At 35.5% G+C, this 20,880-nt stretch overlaps 1 protein-coding gene across 2 annotated transcripts in view; it reads left to right on the top strand.

Annotated features, from left to right (window-relative positions):
* LOC754172 (leucine-rich repeat serine/threonine-protein kinase 1) overlaps positions 1-20,880 on the top strand; it is a 79,231-nt gene that overhangs the window by 29,301 nt on the left and 29,050 nt on the right. For both annotated transcript variants that reach the window (XM_030994424.1, XM_030994425.1), the window contains 2 exons: positions 15,337-15,475; positions 19,066-19,210. In XM_030994424.1, the coding sequence (XP_030850284.1) occupies positions 15,337-15,475; positions 19,066-19,210 (284 nt within the window). The remainder of the gene's footprint in view (positions 1-15,336; positions 15,476-19,065; positions 19,211-20,880) is intronic.

The following is a 20,880-nucleotide window of genomic DNA, read 5'->3' as shown; positions in this document are numbered from 1 at the left end:
GAGTAAATTCGTAAAAAGGTATGTACTATCATACAGCAATTAATCTGGATCTTCAAAGTCATAAATGTACCTATCTTCATGTTTACCATGTCGTCAAAATCTGTGATGGCACATTCAGTACAACCTTTTTATCCAAATCAGAACTTTACAAACAAAATAAAATGAAATGGAGATCAGTGTCATAAATAGCATGTTTAACTGAGTGCATTTAGGAATAGGATGCTTCTATATTTAAACCATTTGGAATGAGATTATATTCAGAAGTCAATGAGTTAAAAAGGGGTGGCTTAATTTTCAGTCTGAAGAGGGTCGTGAAGAAGGAGGAAATCATTTGACGAGCTCCAATAGGATGTACGTAATATTTTTATACTTCCACAGTAATATAAAAAGGTCGATTTGAATATATGCATTATGAGTTCCATGAGCACAAATCACACCTCCATAAGAAACTTGCTTTCTGCATCATCCAATATCACTAAATTTTTAGGAGTGGAAGGGAATTGGGCTCGTCTTGCAGCGTGTCCACACACAAAACAATTTATCCCGAAACTCTATAACGAAACGTCGTATAAAGAATCATCGTATAAATTTCAGAGTGTCCACACACAAGAAACGTCGTATAAATAATCATCGTATAAATTCCAGGATGTCCACACACAGAAGAAAGTAATTCTGAAACTCTACAGCGAAATGTCGTATAGTTGTGCAGTTTGCTAAGGTCATGAAATGGAAGAGAAAATGAGAGGTCTGGTCTCCTTTCGCTCGAGGTCACGTTAAGCCCCGCCCAGTTAGTTACACTAGTTACACTCCCCTGTCCACACACAACATTTTCCGTGATTAGGCATGATTCTTTATTGAGTTTCAGTTCGAAACGATGCCCAAACCTGCGTTTCGTTAGACTAGTTTCGTTATACGACGTATCGTTAGTGAGCGTCCACACACACAATTTTTATCGTAAAACTATCGCGAAACGGTATCACTATCGCGAAACGGTATAGCTAATCACGGAAAATGTTGTGTGTGGACAGGGGGTTGGACTTCATAAATGATTATTTCTTTCCTCAGCTAGAAGGCTAGTTGATAGTTTGATTTCCTGTTGACCACTTGTCCACACTCACAAATATTTCATAAAATTCTCAACTTTACTGCATGATTTCCACATTCCGATTTGCAAAGCAGGTATATTAAATGCTCATCTTGGACTTTGTTAATGACAATTTTTTCCTCAGCTAGAAGGCTAGTTGATAGTTTGATTTCATGTTGAACACTTGTCCACACTCACAAATAATTCATAGAATTGTTTATTTTACTGCATTATTTCCACTTTTTGTGTACAAAGCAGATGTATGTAACATCAAATTTACTTTTTCTTAGCTTTATTTGGAGGGGGAGGGTTATATTAAAAAGAAACCTTAACAAAAACCTTTTAGTATTTACATGTACCATACAATTTTTGTGGGTTTTAGATGTTGATTTTACTCCATAAGGTTTATTCTTCTCTACGACATAGTTAATTTTTGTAAAAATGAATTCATTGCTTATACATGTAGCTACTGTTTACGGGTTCATGTGCATTTATGAGTGGCTGTGTTATCTACCATAGTTATCATGAATATACATGTATCTAATTCCAATGAAATGCCACTCCTTTATTAGGATCCGGTAACTTTGTCTCAGCCGATTCTGAAACAAAATCCTGGATTTAGCTAGTGCTGCAATGATGATTATAAACCTTTAGGTCAGTCAGGAACCCCATGACTTTTACTGATTCTGATTATCAAGATATTAATGATTGGAAATGGAAAGAGATCAAAGATTTTTACTTTTTTGCGGCACTTCTTGATCATTTTGAAGCGCAATTTTTTTTTTTTAGGGCTTCAATATTACACTATATCATAAACCCTGAAAACATGTAGGGCCGTGCTCCTTAGAGTTCACATTGTTAAACGATGCCTTTAAGAATATGAAAACTTTATTGGTATTGTAGTTTTACTAAAGTGCATTTGAGACCAATTACTCCTTCCTAACACTGATTTTACACTCCAAAAGTTACCTTTAAATTGTCATACCTGTTTAAAGATTATTATTATTTCTCTCTATTTTTCTTGTCAGAGATTCTTTCGATTTGTTTGTTAATTGTGTAAATAATCATGTCCATAGTCTATTCCACAAAGCAGTAGTAAATTATCATTTATTGCTTTTGGTAATAGATCTACTTTAAAGTGTAGAGTTTTAAGTTCTGTGTCTGATTAAACTCGTAAAAGGTATGTACTATCATACAGCAATTAATCTGTCATCTTCAAAGGCATAAATGTACCTATCTTCATGTTTACCAGGTCGTCAAAATCTGTGATGGCACATTCAATACAACCTTTTTATCTAAATCAGAACTTTACAAAAGAAATAAAATGAATTGGAGATCAGTTTCATATATAGCATGCTTAACTGATTGCATTTAGGAATTGGATGCTTCTATATTTAAACAATTTGGAATGAGATTATATTCAGAAGTCAATGAGTTAAAAAGGGGTGGCTAAACTTTCAGTCTGAAGAGGGTCGTGAAGAAGGAGGAAATCATTTGACGAGCTCCAATAGGATGTACGTGATATTTTTATACTTCCACAGTAATATTAAAAGGTCGATTTGAGTGCCTGCATTACGAGTTCCATGAGCAATAATCATACCTCCATAAGAAACTTGCTTTCTGCATCATCCAATATCACTACGTTTTTAGGAGTGGAAGGGAATAAGGGCTTGTCTTGGACTTCATAAATGATTATTTCTTTCCTCAGCTAGAAGGCTAGTTGATAGTTCGATTTCCTGTTGAACACTTGTCCACACTCACAAATATTTCATAAAATTCTCAACTTTACTGCATGATTTCCACATTCCGATTTGCAAAGCAGGTATATTAAATGCTCATCTTGGACTTTGTTAATGACAATTTTTTCCTCAGCTAGAAGGCTAGTTGATAGTTTGATTTCCTGTTGAACACTTGTCCACACTCACAAATAATTCATAGAATTGTTTATTTTACTGCATTATTTCCACTTTTTGTGTGCAAAGCAGATGTATGTAACATCAAATTTACTTCTTCTTAGCTTTATTTGGAGGGGGAGGGTTATATCAAAAAGAAACCTTAAAAAAAAACCTTTTAGTATTTACATGTACATGTACCATACAATTTTTGTGGGTTTTAGATGTTGATTTTACTCCATAAGGTTTATTCTTCTCTACGACATAGTTAATTTTTGTAAAAATGAATTCATTGCTTATACATGTAGCTACTGTTTACGGGTTCATGTGCATTTATGAGTGGCTGTGTTATCTACCATAGTTATCATGAATATACATGTATCTAATTCCAATGAAATACCACTCCTTTAAAGGGATCCGGTAACTTTGTCTCAGATTCTGAAACAAAATCCGGGATTTAGCTCATGCTGCAATGATAATTATAAAACTTTAGGTCAGTCAGGAACCCCATGACTTTTACTGATTCTGATTATCAAGATATTAATGATTGGAAATGGAAAGAGATCAAAGATTTTTACTTTCTCGCGGCACTTCTTGATCATTTTGAAGCGCAATTTTTTTTTAGGGCTTCAATATTACACTATATCATAAACCCTGAAAACATGTAGGGCCGTGCTCCTTAGAGTTCACATTGTTAAACGATGCCTTTAAGAATATGAAAACTTTATTGGTATTGTAGTTTTTCTAAAGTGCATTACAAGTCGACTCTGTAAGGAATCCATCATTTAAAGCCATTGTTGATGTTGTTGATGGGCTGTTAATTATGAGAGGAGGCAGGCAGGTTTTTGGCTGTGGCTCTAGAATGACTTGAGCGTGACTCATCTTCCTCCCCTTCCGCCCCCACGACATCCAACATGGAGAGAGAGAGAGAGGGGGGGGGGGGATCAGAGAGAGAGAAAGAGGGAGAGAGAGAGAGAGAGAAAGAAAGGGGGAGAGAGAGAGAAAGGGATAGAGAGAGAGAGAGAATGGGAGAGAGAGAGAGAGGGAAAAAAAGGGAGAGAGAGAGAGAGAGAGAAAGGGAGAGAAAGAGAGAGAAAGAGAGAAAGGGAGAGAAAGAGAGAGAGAGAGAGAGAAAGGGAGTTGAGATCAAGAGAGAAAAGGAGAGACAGAGAGAGAGAGGGTGAGAGGGATGGGAGTATGGAGATGGATTTGTAAAGAAAAGGCTTAGAGAATGAAGAAGAGAAGAAAAACTTTCCATTTCTTTTTCAATTCAGATTATGTACAAGTATGTACAGTACAAACAATCTTTTGAAAAGATTTATATAAATGTGCATAATTTTGTATCTTAATATAATAATAATAACAATAATTCAGACATTCTTTACGCGCAACATATCCACCCAGAGGGTGCTCAAGGCGCTTACAATGATATACTTAGAAATAATTTTGTTTACATTACATTACACATGATTATAAAAAAAAAAAAAAAAAAAAAAAAAAAAAAGGAAGATGATATTAGTCAAAGTTGGCCATTAGATAAGTTTTCAGGCTGGCCTTGAAACTATCTACTGATTTACAGTCCTTAAGTGTGTTAGGGAGACTGTTCCACAATCGGGGAGCAGATTATGAAAACTAGATGATGTCATCTTTAGTTTTTCCCATCTGAACATTATCATACAATATAGTGTCTGTTGATAGCTAAGTAATGTCTTGGGACTTGACATAGTTGATGCCCTTTGATGCAAAGGAATTATAGCGCAAAATACATATTAGTCTCTATAAGCTTTACAAAATAAAGAAAGTTAGTTAATCTACTGTGTAAAAACCATAAAACTATTAAAAGTAGAAGAAAATTCTTGGCATAATAGAACAAGATAAGATACGTGTGGTACAAATTAAAGTATAACACATTGCAGTTTTTAATCTGTCATACACTATTCTTTATTTGCACTGCTTCCCCTTTGAAAGGATGCAACCTAGCAGAGGAAACTGGGTTTTCCCCAAACCTCATTCTAATCAGAAAACATAACTTTTGATTCCTTGTAAAACACAAGTGAGAGTCATTGTGTCAGGTTTAGTCCAAACAGGCAATATATACTAAACATTGGTGATATGATAACTGGAAATGTAACTGCAAATTGACCAACGTAATATATTATCCCACAGCAATATTTATTTAAAGTGATTGGATCATATATCTTTGCCTCAGATTCTAAACAAAATCCTGGATTAAGCTCATGCTGCAGTCATAATTATAAACCTTTAGGTCAGTCAGGAATCCCATGAAATACAAGCTGATCGCCTGTCTGATTATCAGGATATTTATGATTGCAAATCAAAATTTCAAAAAACGGTTTCCTAACGTTTTTTTATAACACTAAAATCTATTGGGGAAAATGAGTATGGTAAAACCTGTCACTCAAAGATTTTACTTTTTGAAGCACTTCATGATCATTTTGAAGCACCATTTTTTTAGGGCTTCAATATTACACCATGTCACAGACACTAATTAACACATAGGGCCATACATCTCATATTTAACTTGGTAATAAACGATGCCTTTAATAGCGAAATGAAACAGAGGAAATGGTTTTCCCCAAACCTCATCCTGATCCGAAAATATAACTTTTGATTTCTCCACGAGTGAGAGTCACTATACAAGATATAGCCCCCAAAATGCCCAATCGGGTAATATTGGGTTCATACTAAAATTTCTATTGGAATATACCACATGTTTGATCCACAACATGAAACTGCAATAGACCAACGTCATATATATCAGGTATGTTAATGTTAATGATATATTTAGATGAATGAAAGTGATATTTATCTTTTGTTTACTGGTAATGTTGTATATAAGAAATTAACTCTAATTTTAAAGCAATTTATTTTGTTATTTATTGGGCTAATACATGTTTCAGTAGGTATTATAAATTTTCTTCAATATTCAGAGTTATCTTGAACCATTTATTTTCTTTTTATTTCAAACCTGCTTAGATGTATTGTAAGAACATTTGTCTTAATGGAAGATGAATTTTAAATCGGTTTAGATCTATAGGCTACATTTTGCTTTTCTTTCCTGTTTTATTTTAAAACCTGCATGCACAGATAGATTCCTTTACATTTTTATTTTAACATGTACAAAATAGATTATGTCTGCTTGCGGTCTCTAGCATTTGGATAAAACATTTGACATCTATTTCCTGCATTAATGATTTGTGAACGGTCTAATCTTTTAGTTGCAGTGGTCAAGCGAAGGGAACAGCTTGTCCAAATTATTCTATGCCCTTGACCAGCGCCATCATGCTTTCTGAAGTAAAGGACTTTCTAATATGATTTCCCAAAAGAGAATAGATTGAGTCATGGTTTATATCTGGAGAATTGGTAAGGCCGGGGCTCTCATGTGGTCCAGTGTAGGTTATATTTTATATTTTTATTTATTTATTTATGCATGTTCACAATTTCACAATTCATTGGAGTTAACATCACATAAAAAAGAATATAAAAAAACAAATCGTTTTTAATTTTACAATACATTTCAATTGACTTCACTTCACATGAAAAAGAACAATGTTTTATCAAAGACAAGTTGCAACTAAAGCCCTGTCTTAATAGAACTTTTCCGATCTCACCTGAGCGACCTGTGGATGAGAAATGGTGGGGGGTCTGATCGTAAAACACGGGGTGAGCTTTTGGACACCGTCTTAATCAGCCATCCGCAAAAACCTCACCCAGCGATCAGCTGGCGCGCACTGTGTACATGTATACATTTTTTCACGGCGATGACGTAATTTAAACCGAAACGGATATTCTTTTTGCCCAATTGATCGTGAGCCCGGCAGCCACTGAGCAGCGCCAGATCGACGTTGCTCTATCCCTTATTTTTGAACGCCAAACAAGGTAGCAACAACTCCCATCTTTTAACGTCTTTTGGTATGACGCGGCCGGGGTTCGAACCCACGACCTCCCGGTTGTGAGGCGGACGCTCTACTGAATGAGCCAACATGTCACGCGGGTAAATATCACCCTAGCTCGTCTAGGGTGAGATTTACCTCGATATTGTCCGGACTGATGCGTTTTAATTGGAAGGGGGTAAATGTCGTCCGGACGACGTCCAGACGTCACCGCGACTTTATTTTCCAATTAAGACAGGGCTTGATATACAGTTTAAAGAATGAACACTCAAAGGTGGTGAAACATAAGCAAATAGAGCTTATATACATCTCTGAAATTATTTATAAACTGGCCTAAGAACAATATAACAACAACAAATTGTTTAACTGTCTATGAACATCTGTCATTTTATGCTAGATTTCTTATTTTATTTTTTTCCACGGTAAGGGCAAACAAGTCGACAGGATTGTCCATGCATAAGCTTTTCCATTGAAAAAAATGAATTGTTCGAAATATGATAAGGATTTCTGTGAATGAGACTTGAAATTTATTATATTCTTATTCTGACATGTATCTGGATATCGAACCCAATATTTCAGAATTATGTATTTCCTTTTTGAAATATTGAACATATAATGAAATATTCTTTCTGCTGTTTATATGATAGTAAAAAACAAAAAAGAAGAATAACAAAAATGTACATGTTTCAGTTAACAACTGATATATACCACTTAGTATCCCTAACTTAAGGTTCATCTGTGAAAAAATTTAAAAGAAGCTAATTTCAACTGATTTGGGTAGGTATGGGTATAGACAACTACCAAAAAAAAGGAAGGAGGGATGGGGTTTGGGGAGAATTTTTTATTAGAGGTCAAAGGTCAATGACCTCTGCCTAAATTACTAAAAAACGTATTTCAGCAACAAATTATGGTATATAGATGATCTTGGTGTCAAAATGCACAGGATTATGAAAGAAGATGACATAGAATAACTAATGACCCTTAGAATAAAATCTTGACCTCCAAAAATGAGGTCAAAGGTCAAAAAACTATTTTATCTCTAAAATGTCATATAATTATAACAGTAAAATTAGCTTATGATATAATAATGAGCACAAGCAAATCAAAGAGGCTAATTTCAACTTATTTTGGCGGATATGGGGGTATGGGTGTTATTATTTATTCCAAGAGCAGAGGGGGAGGGGTAAATTTCCTTTCTGAGGGTCAAAGGTCATTGACCTTGCACTAAAACACTATACATTGTATCTCAGCAACAAAATAAGGTATATAGATGATCTTGGTGTCAAAATGCACAGGATTACGAAAGAAGATGACATAGAATAACTACTGACCCTTAGAATAAAACCCTGACCTTCAAAAATGAGGTTAAAGGTAAAAATATACGTTTTATCACTAAAATGCCCTATTGGTAATAGGAGAATTACGATATTATATAAAAGTGAGCAACAAATCGAAGAAGCTAATTTCAACTTATGTGGCGGGTATGGGGGTTATTGTGTATTCCAAGAAGAGAGGAGGAGGGGGGAATTTCCTTTATGAGGGTCAAAGGTCATTGACCCTGCACTAAAACACTAGAATTTGTATTTCAGCAATGGCATGTTATACATAGGCCTCAATGATCTTGGTGTCAAAATACACAGAATTATACTGGGAGATAAACAATATATGAAATGGATTCTTCACCACCAAAATACGAAGTAAAAGGTAAAAATGAGCAGGGGGTGTGAAGGGGGGGGGGGGGAGGGGGGGTTAAAGTTCATTAGTGTCAATTAGTTTGTGTATGTAAAGTATATGTGCATTTACAATCAACCATTTGCAGAATACTACTCACAACTTAGAACTTACAGTAACTATTGACAACACAATACAAATTAATAGTACTCAGTCTGTTTCCTCTTTATCGTTACCAATTCTTCTGCATCTATGCTTTCTGTTCCATTGGAGCCGTCCACAGCACACTCCACAATTGCAGATACACATGACATGCCAGCTTTCATGCAGCTGCATTTCATGTTTTGACACTGCCTCTCCCCTTTTCTGCAGTTGCAACAAATTTCTTTAAGAAGGTTGTATAGCGCGCTACCAACAGAGAGCATCTTTGGTCTGAGTTTTCTGTTGGAATCTAACTCCTATCCTTTTCCTTTGGGATCAAGAATAACTTGAAGATGAGTTACTATTATTAAGGAGAGGAGTTTGGTGCACCTTGCAGAAAGTCATGTATACAGCAGAGAAAGTGATCAACAACAAGTCAACAACTCTTCATTATTAGAGCAATTGGAACGAAAATGGACAAGCAACACTCCTATGATAGTCTCTCGTAGATGCCGAAACTTTTTCTTACAAAAGGAGCTGACCCCGGTCCAAACATTTCTCTTCACAATGGATCGCATGATGAGGAAACCAAATAAGCATGAATTTGGCAATATGCTCAAGGAAACAGCTACAAAAGTTGAATTGGACATAAACAGCAAGATGCATGTTGTTGATGGAGGGTAGTTACTTTATCAGGTAAAGTGGTCCAGCGGTGCAACCATCAAGACTTTAGCTGATACATATGTCAGGTATATGTTCAAAACAAATTCAAGGATGCTGCTGTAGTGTTTGATGGCTACGGGAAAGAATCGTAAACGAAAGATCATGAACATATGCGCCGCCTGGTTGGGAAGAAGGTTTCTTCAGACATGAGCGTCACACCGGACTATATCATGTGACAGAGAGGTTTTCCTGGCAAACCACAATATCCCTGCACTTCAATCAAAATATGATCGTGACACGCTGATCGTTAAGTCTGCAATAGACATGGTCGGAAGTGTGAATTCCCCAGGTGTTGTTGTCACCCAGGACACCAATATTTTGATATTGCTCTGCTATCATAGGCCTATCCACTGTACTCATTTGTATTTCCAAGCAGGCTTTGATGGTCTTTACGACATCTGTAGCATAGCCAAAGAAGAGTTCCTCTTTAAGTAGGGCTGGTCTTGAAACGACACTATTTCATGCATTCATGGACATACCAAATGTGCTCTCTACAAATGCAGATTTCCTGCCAGTGTCATTACTGCATTCTCAAGTAACTTTTTAACTGACTCCACATTTCGAACAGCTGGGTTAAAAGAAATGCAGATCGCATAATTATGGCTCTGGGATACTCCCCTAGAAAAGTCTTGCCTATGAAATTCAAGAAGTAAGCAGCCAAGGGCAAAATCGATCCTCACCGCCTTCCACCAACGGAAGATACAACAGCTCAACATTCCCTTCGTGACCATCTTCAAGTTGTGGTATGGAAGCATATCTTGACACTTCTTTCTTGATCCCAAAGGAAAAGGATGGGAGTTATATTCCAACAGAAAACTCAGACCAGAGATGCTCTCTGTTGGTATCGGGCCAGACAACCTTCCTTAAGGAATTTGTTGCAACTGCAAAGAAGGGGAGAGGCAGTGTCAAAACATGAAATGCAGCTGCATGAAAGCTGGCATGTCATGTATATCTGCAACTGAGTACTATTAATTTGTATTGTGTTGCCAATAGTTACTGTAAGTTCTAAGTTGTGAGTAGTATTCTGCAAATGGTTTATTATAAATGCACATATACTTTACATACACAAACTAATTGACACCAATGAACTTTAACCGCCCCCCCCCCCCCCACACTCTGCTCATTTTGACCTTTTACTTCGTATTTTGGTGGTGAAGAATCCATTTCATATTTCTTTTATCTCCCACTATAATTTTGTGCATTTTGACACCAAGATCATCGAGGCCTATGTAAAAGATGCCATTGCTGAAACACAAATTCTAGTGTTTTAGGCAGGGTCAATGACCTTTGACCCTCATAAAGGAAATTTCTCCCTCCTCCTCTCTTTTTGAAATAAATAATAAACTCCATTCGCGTCAGTTGAAATTAGCCTCTTCGATTCGTTTGTGCTCATTTGTACATAATATCGTTATTTTCCTGTTACTAATAGGACATTTTAGTGATAAAACGTATATTTTTTACCTTTAACCTCATTTTTGAAGGTCAGGGTTTTATTCTAAGGATCAGTAGTTATTCTATGTCATCTTCTTCCGTAATCTTGTGCATTTTGACACCAAGATCATCTTTATACCTTATTTTGTTGCTGAGATGCAATGTATAGTGTTTTAGTGCAAGGTCAATGACCTTTGACCCTCATAAAGAAAATTTACCCCTACCCCTCTGTTCTTGGAATAAATTATAACCCTCATACCCCCATATCTGCCAAAAATAAGTTGAAATTAGCCTCTTTGATTTGTTTGTGCTCATTTTAATATGATATGCTAATTTTACTGTTATAAATATGACATTTTAGAGATAAAATAGTTTTTTGACCTTTGACCTCATTTTTGGAGGTCAAGATTTAATTCTAAGGGTCAGTAGTTATTCTTTGTCATCTTCTTTTGTAATCCTGTGCATTTTGACACCAAGATCATCTATATACCATATTTCGTTGCTGAAATACAATTTTTAGTGATTTAGGCAGAGGTCATTGACCTTTGACCTTTAATAAAAATTCTCCCCAACCCCCATCCCTCCTTCCTTTATTTTGGTAGTTGTCCATACCCATATCTACCCAAATCAGTTGGAATTAGCTTCTTTTAAATTTTTTCACAGATTGGCTCAATATGTGGCTAATTTAGGGTTACTAACTTGTAAATTTCATGTTTTTTTGTACCGGTATGTACATGTATTAATTGTAACTCAGTCAGGTATGAAAGGTGGACTGGTTGAAGTAGGGCCTTTGTTGAATCCTGTTATATCTTTGAATGTGACCTTTGATATGTCACATTTTTAAGAAACAAAAATCAGGACAAAACAATTTTTCACGTAATTAATAAGTTACAAAACAAAAACATGAAATTTACAAGGGGTATGAAGACTTTAGTTGCTAACTGTACTTGTGAAATGTTATATCTGCACTAAGGATGTACAGGGTATAACTCCGTAATCTTCAGTCAACTTTGTATGAACTTTTGCAAGTCATGTCCATTTTGGGAGTGAATTGTCAGATTCCGCGGTCTAGGATTGTCATTTAAAATAGGAGACATGTGTCAGTTTTAGACAGTTCTTCGCCGCTCGTTACTCTGCTCGTAATCAGTTAATCAGCAAACAGGATTTGGACGCTAATTGATGGTTTTTGAAATAATTATACAGCCACAGTTCTGTTCAAAACGGGTGTGATCCCTCGTCTTATAACCCGATTGCATGCATGGTGATGTAAAAATAGATCTGCACATATGCCAGACTGCCTGCCGCACAAAAGAAATTGAAATAGGAATAACGCTTAATCCGTTCGCTCTCTCCGTTTACGATCCACCACCTTGCACGTATTTGACTGTAATTATCGGTTCGTAAATAGTCGCTGACTCACTGACGTAAGATTTTTCACGTGAGACTCATTACTACTAATAGAGTGTATGTGTGTGTGTGGGGGGGGGGGAGAGCTAGAGTGAGAGAGAGTACGCTTTGTGTGGTATAACCCTATACAAAGGGTCAGTTTTAATCCTAAAATAATCAATATTCAGTATCACTTGAAGCAAGTAATATGATATTTAATCAAGCGAACAAGTTTAAGCACTAACTAGGTACTTGTGCTTTCTTATGCATTGCATTGTTCATTATTTCAGTACTGCTTTTAGATAAGCAAGATTTACAATCTTTGATAAAGCGCTCAACAAGTTTATAAGTAGGTACCTGTGTTTTCTTTTGCATTGCATTGTTCATTTACAATCTTTGATAAAGCGCTCAACAAGTTTATAAGTAGTTACTTGTGCTTTCTTTTTCATTGTAGCAACTATAGTCTAAAAGACTTTTTTTTAATCATAAGAAATGAAATGTAAGTGGCTCAGATGTTTCCTTTGTTATCATGTTCTTATATAACCATGCTCTTGTTTTAATAATAACAATATTTGTTTCTTGTATAGCATATACATTTCACATTATAACGTCTCTATGCACTTCCAAAGAGCTTTGGAAATTATTAGTTTTTAGTGTTTCAAGGGTTTCAAGTGTGTATTATGTATTTCAATATATAACGCCCTGATTGGAAATGCAAAGTGAAACAGTTTATACCATCATAAAAAACAACATCTTTCCTCATTACTTCACCTTGTCATTCTAACGTTCCGGGTACAATACCAATTAGACATCAAATACAAATTTAAAAACTAGCAGAAACTTTGTTCATTGTTCATAATTTGAGTACCGCTTTAATCAAGATTTACAATCTTTGATAAAGCACTCAACAAGTTTATAAGTAGGTGCTTGTGCTTTTGTTTGCATTGTAGAAACTAGTACTGGATTTTTTGTTTAAATCATAAGTAATGAAATGAAAGTGGCTCAGATGTATTCTTCTTTATCATGATCATATCATGCTCTTGTTTTGAGGGTTTTGATGGTTTAAATTAACAAAAGGGTGAAGTGTGTATTATGTGTTTCAATATATATATATATATATATATGCCAACACCCTGATTTGAAATGCAAAGTGAGACATTTTATACTACCGGTATCATTAAAAAATTCTCTTTTCTCTTCATTACGACATTTTATCATTCTAATTTTCCTGGCACCATACCAATTAGACATCAAATGAAAAAAAAGATTAGCAGAAACTTGGAATATATAATTAAGCTGCGGCAATAATAGGCTTCCCCCTATACTTTGGCTTGTTCTACCCCCTACTTTGGCCTGTTCTACCCATAATCATAATCAATTAGATTTTCCATAAAGATTGTCATATTGATTTGGAATCCTATATTCTTATATATTTGGCCTGTTGTTCACCTGTATTGTAGTTTAAGTGCTTCATGTTCTTTTGTTATTTTACAATTTCATTATTATGTCATTTGTTATGTACCTTTTGTATTTTAACTGTATTGCATATGATTTTGATCCTAATGATCTGTGGGTATATCTCTGTTCAGTTATTCTCATCTCTTGTAATTGGTAAAGTTTACGTTTTCAAAAGCAATTTGTATCTGCTTAATGAAAAGGAACCATATAATTTGTTTGTATTATTAGTATTTTTTAATTATTATTAAGTCGCAGGCAGAGCTAGATCTGTCCAGACATATAATTTCATTTATAAATACAACTTCCAAGTGATAATGTTTCTTACTCTGTTTATTTTGAGAGCAAATTCAGGCAGAGCTTAAAGGTAATACAAAGTTTTGGTATGGGGTCATGAATTTGGTTCAAATGAACATATTGGAAGCATATGCGACCCTACAATATTCAGTGATCATTGTCGCTGTTGAAATCGAGTCAAGTTATGAAATTGTTAATAATAAACTCTGTATGTTGTATAGCTCCCTCTCAAGGTCAAGATATTAATTAAGCTATAAAACAGTGTTTCTTGACTAAAATCGACCTATTAGCTATTCCCGTTTGGAAATTATATATCACAACTACATATTCTGAGATTTTCATGGTCGCAGCTACCATTGTACGGCCGTAGGCGCTGTTTGAAATATATTAACATTTACCGGGAGCACCGGTAAATTTGTATATTTCTCGAAAGGCGAAGTGTTTTAGGGGCTAAATTTTCTAGTGCTTATAATACATCCACAGGGGCATCCAAATATATCAAAATTGTAGAGAATCACTATCCACCAAATTTTCATGATTTCCCAAAACTTTGTATTACCTTTAAGCTTGACATAATTATATACTTGTATCAGAGGCATGTTCAGACATACATGGATGCAACATAAAGTCTGTTAATTACAAGTAATAATGTTTCCTATTCTGTTTGTTTTGTGCAGCTAAACAAGAGCAAATCCAGGCAGAGCTAGAGCTAATTGATATACATGATCAGAGGCATGTTCAGACATACATAGATGCAACATAGCATATTTATTAATTTCATGTGATAATGTTTCCCATATTCTGTTCATTTTGTGCAGCTGAACGAGAACAAATTCAGGCGGAGCTACATGAAGAGCTTGTAATACATGTATCAGAGTCATGTTCAGACATACATGGATGCAACATAGCATATTCAGTAATTTCATGTGATAATGTTTCCCATATTCTGTTCATTTTGTGCAGCTGAACGAGAACAAATTCAGGCGGAGCTACATGAAGAGCTTGTAATACGTGAATCAGAGTCATGTTCAGACATACATGGATGCAACATAGTCATAGAATATTCATTAATTACAAGTGATAATGTTTCCCATATTCTGTTTATTTTGTGCAGCTGAACGAAGCAAACTCAGGCGGAGCTACATGTAATAATTATAATTATATTCAGCTTTTATATAGTGCTTAATACATCTCGGACGTCTCTGAGCGCTTTACATATATACTATTACCCCAAGCTTGCATAACATGTATTAGAGGCATGTTCAGACATATATTGATGTATTACATAGAATATTCATTCATTACAAATCTGAACATTTCCTTTTCTGTTTATTTTGTGCAGCTGAACGAGAGCAGCTCCAGGCAGAGCTTGAGCTGGACTTACTGGAGGCATGTTCAGACATACGCAAGCTAGAGTTTCTACTCAAAAAGCTGGGTTTCAGTGCGATCAACAAAAACTACAAGGAAACTCCTCTTTTCAAGTAAGCTTTCATTTCCTACCATTATGGATTTCAAATCATCGGTATATAGTCATGAAAATGAGTTTCATGTGTTAACAAGATTGATGATTATGAGTACAATTATCAAGCGACATATATACATCATGATTATATGATAATTAGTAAAAGCAGGTTCTTGAGTTTCTGGGGAGTGTTTCACAAAGACTAAGATCGACTTTAAGTTAGACTTTAACTCATATCCTGCCATGAGACTGCTAGCGTGCTATTGTTATAGTGCTCTGTGCACGCGAGCGCGCTATCGATTGACTGCCACGTTCATGCTAGCGAGCCACCGCTACTCTGCTTTGTGCACGCAAGGGCGCATATGTAATAACAGTCATTGTTCATGCCCATTGCACCGTGTTGAGTGCTTTTGAAGCGCTATTGAAAGTACCATCGCGTGCATCAGATTATCGGCTTTGGATTACGCGTCTTTGTATACAACAGTCAGATTGGATTTTCTCAATTAATTCAGCAATTTGTTTTTTTGTAAAGATTTAAATAACACGCACTTGAACCAACCTTAAAATTAACTTGGCACACAGGAGATTTGTGGCTGGCACAATAGGGACTAGCACTGTGGCACTGGGTGCATTGTATCGGTGGCAGCTTAAGAGTTAATAACTATGGCAGACTGTTCGTGCCACTAGTTCCTCTAACCATTCCTGCCATTGGTTTCTCAATGGACGTATAAGTCATGGTCACAAATCTACAGAATTAGAACATTCCTTGATAGTTCTCGAAGGAAAAAATATTATCTAAAGATCATAATTGAGAGACCAACGGCTGAGAGCAACCAGTTGCATGAATGGCCTGCAATAGTTAAGTCCAACTTAAAGTCGGTCTTTATTCTCTGGAAACACTCCCCTGGTGTTATGCACATAAATCATTGCATAGACGCAGTGATCTCAAATTTCAAACATTCATAACTTTCTTATTATTGGTCTGGTTATTGGTGAAACTTTCGCCATTCAGTTCTGTGTATAGGGTTGAGTTGCCCTTTTATGAACCTCTTTATACTTTGTGATCGTTTATTGGGTGTTTACAGGTAGATTGACATACATGCTGAATATACCTGAATTTAAAATGTAATGCTATTAATTTCACACGTATTCTGATGTCATTGTAATAATTTTATTTTTATTTTTTATTGAATGCTAGCAATGAGGATATGATGGGTATGTATTGTTAATGTCAGTATTAGATGGTAATCTGATTTTTCTTTCTCTCTCTCCAATTTCTACCTGATCAATAATTGCTTGCAATGAAAGTGAAATTAATTGGCTGAAAGTGTAGCTGTTTATTAGACTTAGTTTCTTTGATTTGTTGTTGTTTCGTGATCCTTATTGCAATGAGTGGCATAGCTTTATGTACATTACAGGGGGCAGAGAGAGAGGGGGAGAAGGAGAGAGAGAGAGAGGAGGAGAAGAGAGAGAAAGAGAAAGAGATAGAGAGAGAGCGAGAGGGGCAGAGTGAGAGGAGAGGAGAGAGGAAGGTTACAAGCAATAGAAGTGGAATTAATTGGTAGGAGAATAGCTATTCTTCTTATCATCTTTTCTATTTATCAAATCACAGTCTAGGGAAAATGAAGGGAAAGAATGAAAGAGATAGAAAGAACGTATCAGAAAGATTAAAAGATGATACAACCCCTTCCCATTCCCCCTAACTCTTAAGCCTTATTCTCTCCCATTTCATCCACTTACATTAAGTGCCCCCCCCCCCCAAGATGGCATTATCAATGAACTCGTCAGCCTAAGATTTCTTTTTTCGCTGGGTGTAGAAATGTGGGGTCACATCATCTTCGGCTTGCAGCAGGTAGGGGGAGACATCGGGGTGATGGAGATTATTAAAATTTAAAGGTTGTTAAATCAAGTAATCAACCAGAGGGTTGAATCAGCCACCACCCCCCCCCCCCCCCCCCCAACCCCGAGACCAATGCCCCACAGTAGCTGGGTCCATGCTATGTCACTGATGGTGATAAGAAGCAATTATTAAAAGTAAAATTGTTTGGCTGAACAATAGCGTTTATTACATTTAAATTTTCTGTCTGATCTACGCAAACTGCACGCAATGAAAGTAAAATTAATGGCCAGGTTAAAGTCCTCTTATCTCAGTTTAGTAGACTGAGTATTTCCATAACTAATCTTTTTAATGTTTCTGGATTTCACTTTCAATGCACTTAAATAAACATATTACTTATAAACCGCTCTATTAAATATATTGAAGTGCTTGGATTCTGTGGTTACTCTCGATATCTTTTTCATACGAAGGAACATGATCCCCCCCCCCCTCCATCAGAATGTCAGTGGGGAGAGACACAGTACATGTACAATAGGGACACACATTGCTTTTAGTTGAATTTGGTATAATTTGGGTAATTCTTAATGGGCTATAGTTGCCATGAATGAGGATAGCTGCCTAGAAGTCTAAAGGTATTGTTTGATGGGATAGTTGTCCTTTGGGTAGTTGTTCTAGATTGGAGTAGGATAATTTCTTTCTTTTTTCTCTTTGTTGTCAGATATTTCAGTCGTAACCTTTTTTTTCTTTTACCTGAAATATATAAATCCTCTTTTATCTTATTTGTCAAGGATTTTTTGTGTGATTGTGCCCTCCTTCCAAAGTCTATGTTATGCTGTTCTTTTCCTCTCGTCATTGGCCTATTTGCAAAGATATATTTGACCATGCAGGCCCTACAAAACCATCAAAAAGTTGCTTGAAATTATTTGTTTAACTGTAGGTTTGATTCTAAAATAGTAGATCTCAGCTTTAACATGATTTATATAGTTAATATAGCTAAATTTTTTATACCCTTACCAAGTTTTGTACTCCTTTTAGTATAAAAAATTGATTTGTCATGATTTACATTTCTTCAGTTTGTGACATATTAAAACAAAAGTATTCAACTAAGGCCCTAATTTAACCGGTCTATGAAGAGAAAAAATCAGACAAAGATTAGTCTACAAAACGTGCCTTAAAAGACCACTTCAAGATTGTTTAATGATTCCAAACTTTGAAATTACATAGAAGAAAGTAGTCTCTTTTGGGAAATGCTAAGAACTAAAATTCTGGCTCCAAAAAATAATTTCAATCCATGGTGGAGGATCATAGTGTCAGGGACCATGATTTGGACCATAATTTGGACCATGGTTTCAATTTAAAGTGACTCAGTATTAAACATTGCCTCAGATTCTGAAACAACATCCTGGATTTAGCTCATGCTGCGATCATAATTATAAACCTTTAGGTCAGTCAGGAATCCCACGACTTTCACAAGCCAATCGCCTGTCTGATTATCAAGATATTTATGATTGGAAATCGAAATTTCATTTTTCGTTTTCCTAACGGTTTTTATAACACTACAATTTTGGGGGGAAAATGAGTATGGTAAAACCGTCACTCAAAGATTTTTACTTTTTCAAGGCACTTCATGATCATTTTGAAGCGCAATTTTGTTAGGGCTTCAATATTACACTATATCACAGACACTGATAACATGTAGGGCCATGCATCTCAGATTTAACATTGTTCGAACGATGCCTTTAAACCTGATCGTTTGTAACCTTTTTTTACAGAGCGGCACAGGGAGGGCACCTGGACGTGGTCAAGTTCTTACTGCACCGGGGAGCGGATGGACGGGCTAACCAGGAGAGTAAGATGACTGCCCTCTACGCTGCCTGCCAGCACGGCTACCTCGAGGTGGCAGAAACCTTGCTCAAGGTAAGTGACTGAGTCCTGTTTTTTTTTGTCTTTGATTTCATCAAATTTTTGGGGAAAAAAAGTCTCCCAAAATTCATGTATATCCCATAACAAGAAGCAATGCCTACAAATAATTATAAAGTCTGTACAAGTAAGAAAACAAAGGCAAAACATTATTTTACTGTTTTGACCAGTTTATTGAAGTAATTAGTCAATTCTATTTTTCTTAAGAAAGATATCCTTTGTGTCTGTTCACTGGCCTTATATCTATTCTGAAAGCAAATCTTCAATGATGCCTTATTCTTGGTATAATATGTATAATGTATATATTTCCAGTGTAACTTTAATAGAGAAGGTTGTTTTGTGCTACAATTTTATAATGCAACTGAAATGAAAAAGTGAAAAACAGCAATTCATGTCCATCATCATCCTCAGGAAAATAAAAACCTGCTTGTGGAGGTTATGTGAAGACATCCCATTTTGTTAGTTTACGCACATTTAACCCTTAGCAATAAGAATAACAGGAAGTAGGGTATTTAGATATTTTGTCTACATTTATTTTTGCTTCAAACTGCGTCACAATTAGATAGCGTTCTTCTGACAATGGAAGCCTCCACTCACCCTCTGTTTCTGTTATTTTAGGATCTAATATCAACAATATCATGACATCAATGAATTTCCTGAATCTTTGGACGGATACATAGAAGTTTTTGTTATCAGTTAAAGGCAAAGTGCACAGATACATGTCTAGTGTAGGCCTGGCCAAAAGTTTGATTTAAAAGAAATCTGCTTTTTTACCTTTCGAGATTCCTTTGCATTTTGGTTCAATTCATTTTAATTTGAAAAAATGTCTTTCCTTGTCCATGAAAATAGAAAAACCTTTGCAACACTTGACATAAGATAGAATGGCATTGATGTTTTAAAAAAGAAATTTTATGATTGTAAGGTAAGGTATGTGTACTGTACATAAATGAATGAAGGTTAGATTATAAATAACTCTTATATTTAAGCATTTTCTTTGTGAATAAATTATATATTTTCTTAAGATAGAATTTATCAATCCTAAATTTGCTTTCAACTTTCTCTGCAGTAGAGCAGATATAATTTCCCCAAATTTAAACCCCAATAGCCTTGATGAATAAAGCAGGTGTTATTTGTACGGCACTTCCTAATTTCTTTCAAACGATGCTACTTTTCTTTTTATAGATGTATAATTTTAGAATTTAATCTATTAATATGTACATTGCATGACAAATCTGAGTTTATGAGGTGCGTGAAGTTTATCAATGTTTTTGTTAGGTGATACGTACGTAGACGTATCACTGTTTGATTTCGTCAAGATTTTCTTTATTATTATTATTTTTATTTTTATTATTCTTCCTCAAATTTGTTCGCAAGATATCTCAAGACTGAATAAAGTTATTGTCATCAATCTTTCAATGATGATAGATCTTAGTCTAACTTAAAACTGCGTGACTTTTCAAAGACTCAAGGTCATCGTGACGTCATCCAGGCGCCATTTTGTTAAAATCAACTTATGATCATATCTTCATAACTGAAAGTAATTTTTCATTCATATTTTACATGATTAAGATCAATATCCGTCCGGTCAATTTCAGGTCAATAAGAGTGCGCAAACGCGCGCGTACGCGTTCGTGCGCGCTTTAACGCGCGTGCAAAAATTTAAAATG

Source organism: Strongylocentrotus purpuratus, unplaced genomic scaffold (assembly GCF_000002235.5).
Source record: "Strongylocentrotus purpuratus isolate Spur 01 unplaced genomic scaffold, Spur_5.0 spur5_scaffold_21, whole genome shotgun sequence".
Lineage (NCBI taxonomy): Eukaryota > Metazoa > Echinodermata > Echinoidea > Camarodonta > Strongylocentrotidae > Strongylocentrotus > Strongylocentrotus purpuratus.
This window is presented reverse-complemented; position numbering and strand designations above follow the sequence as displayed.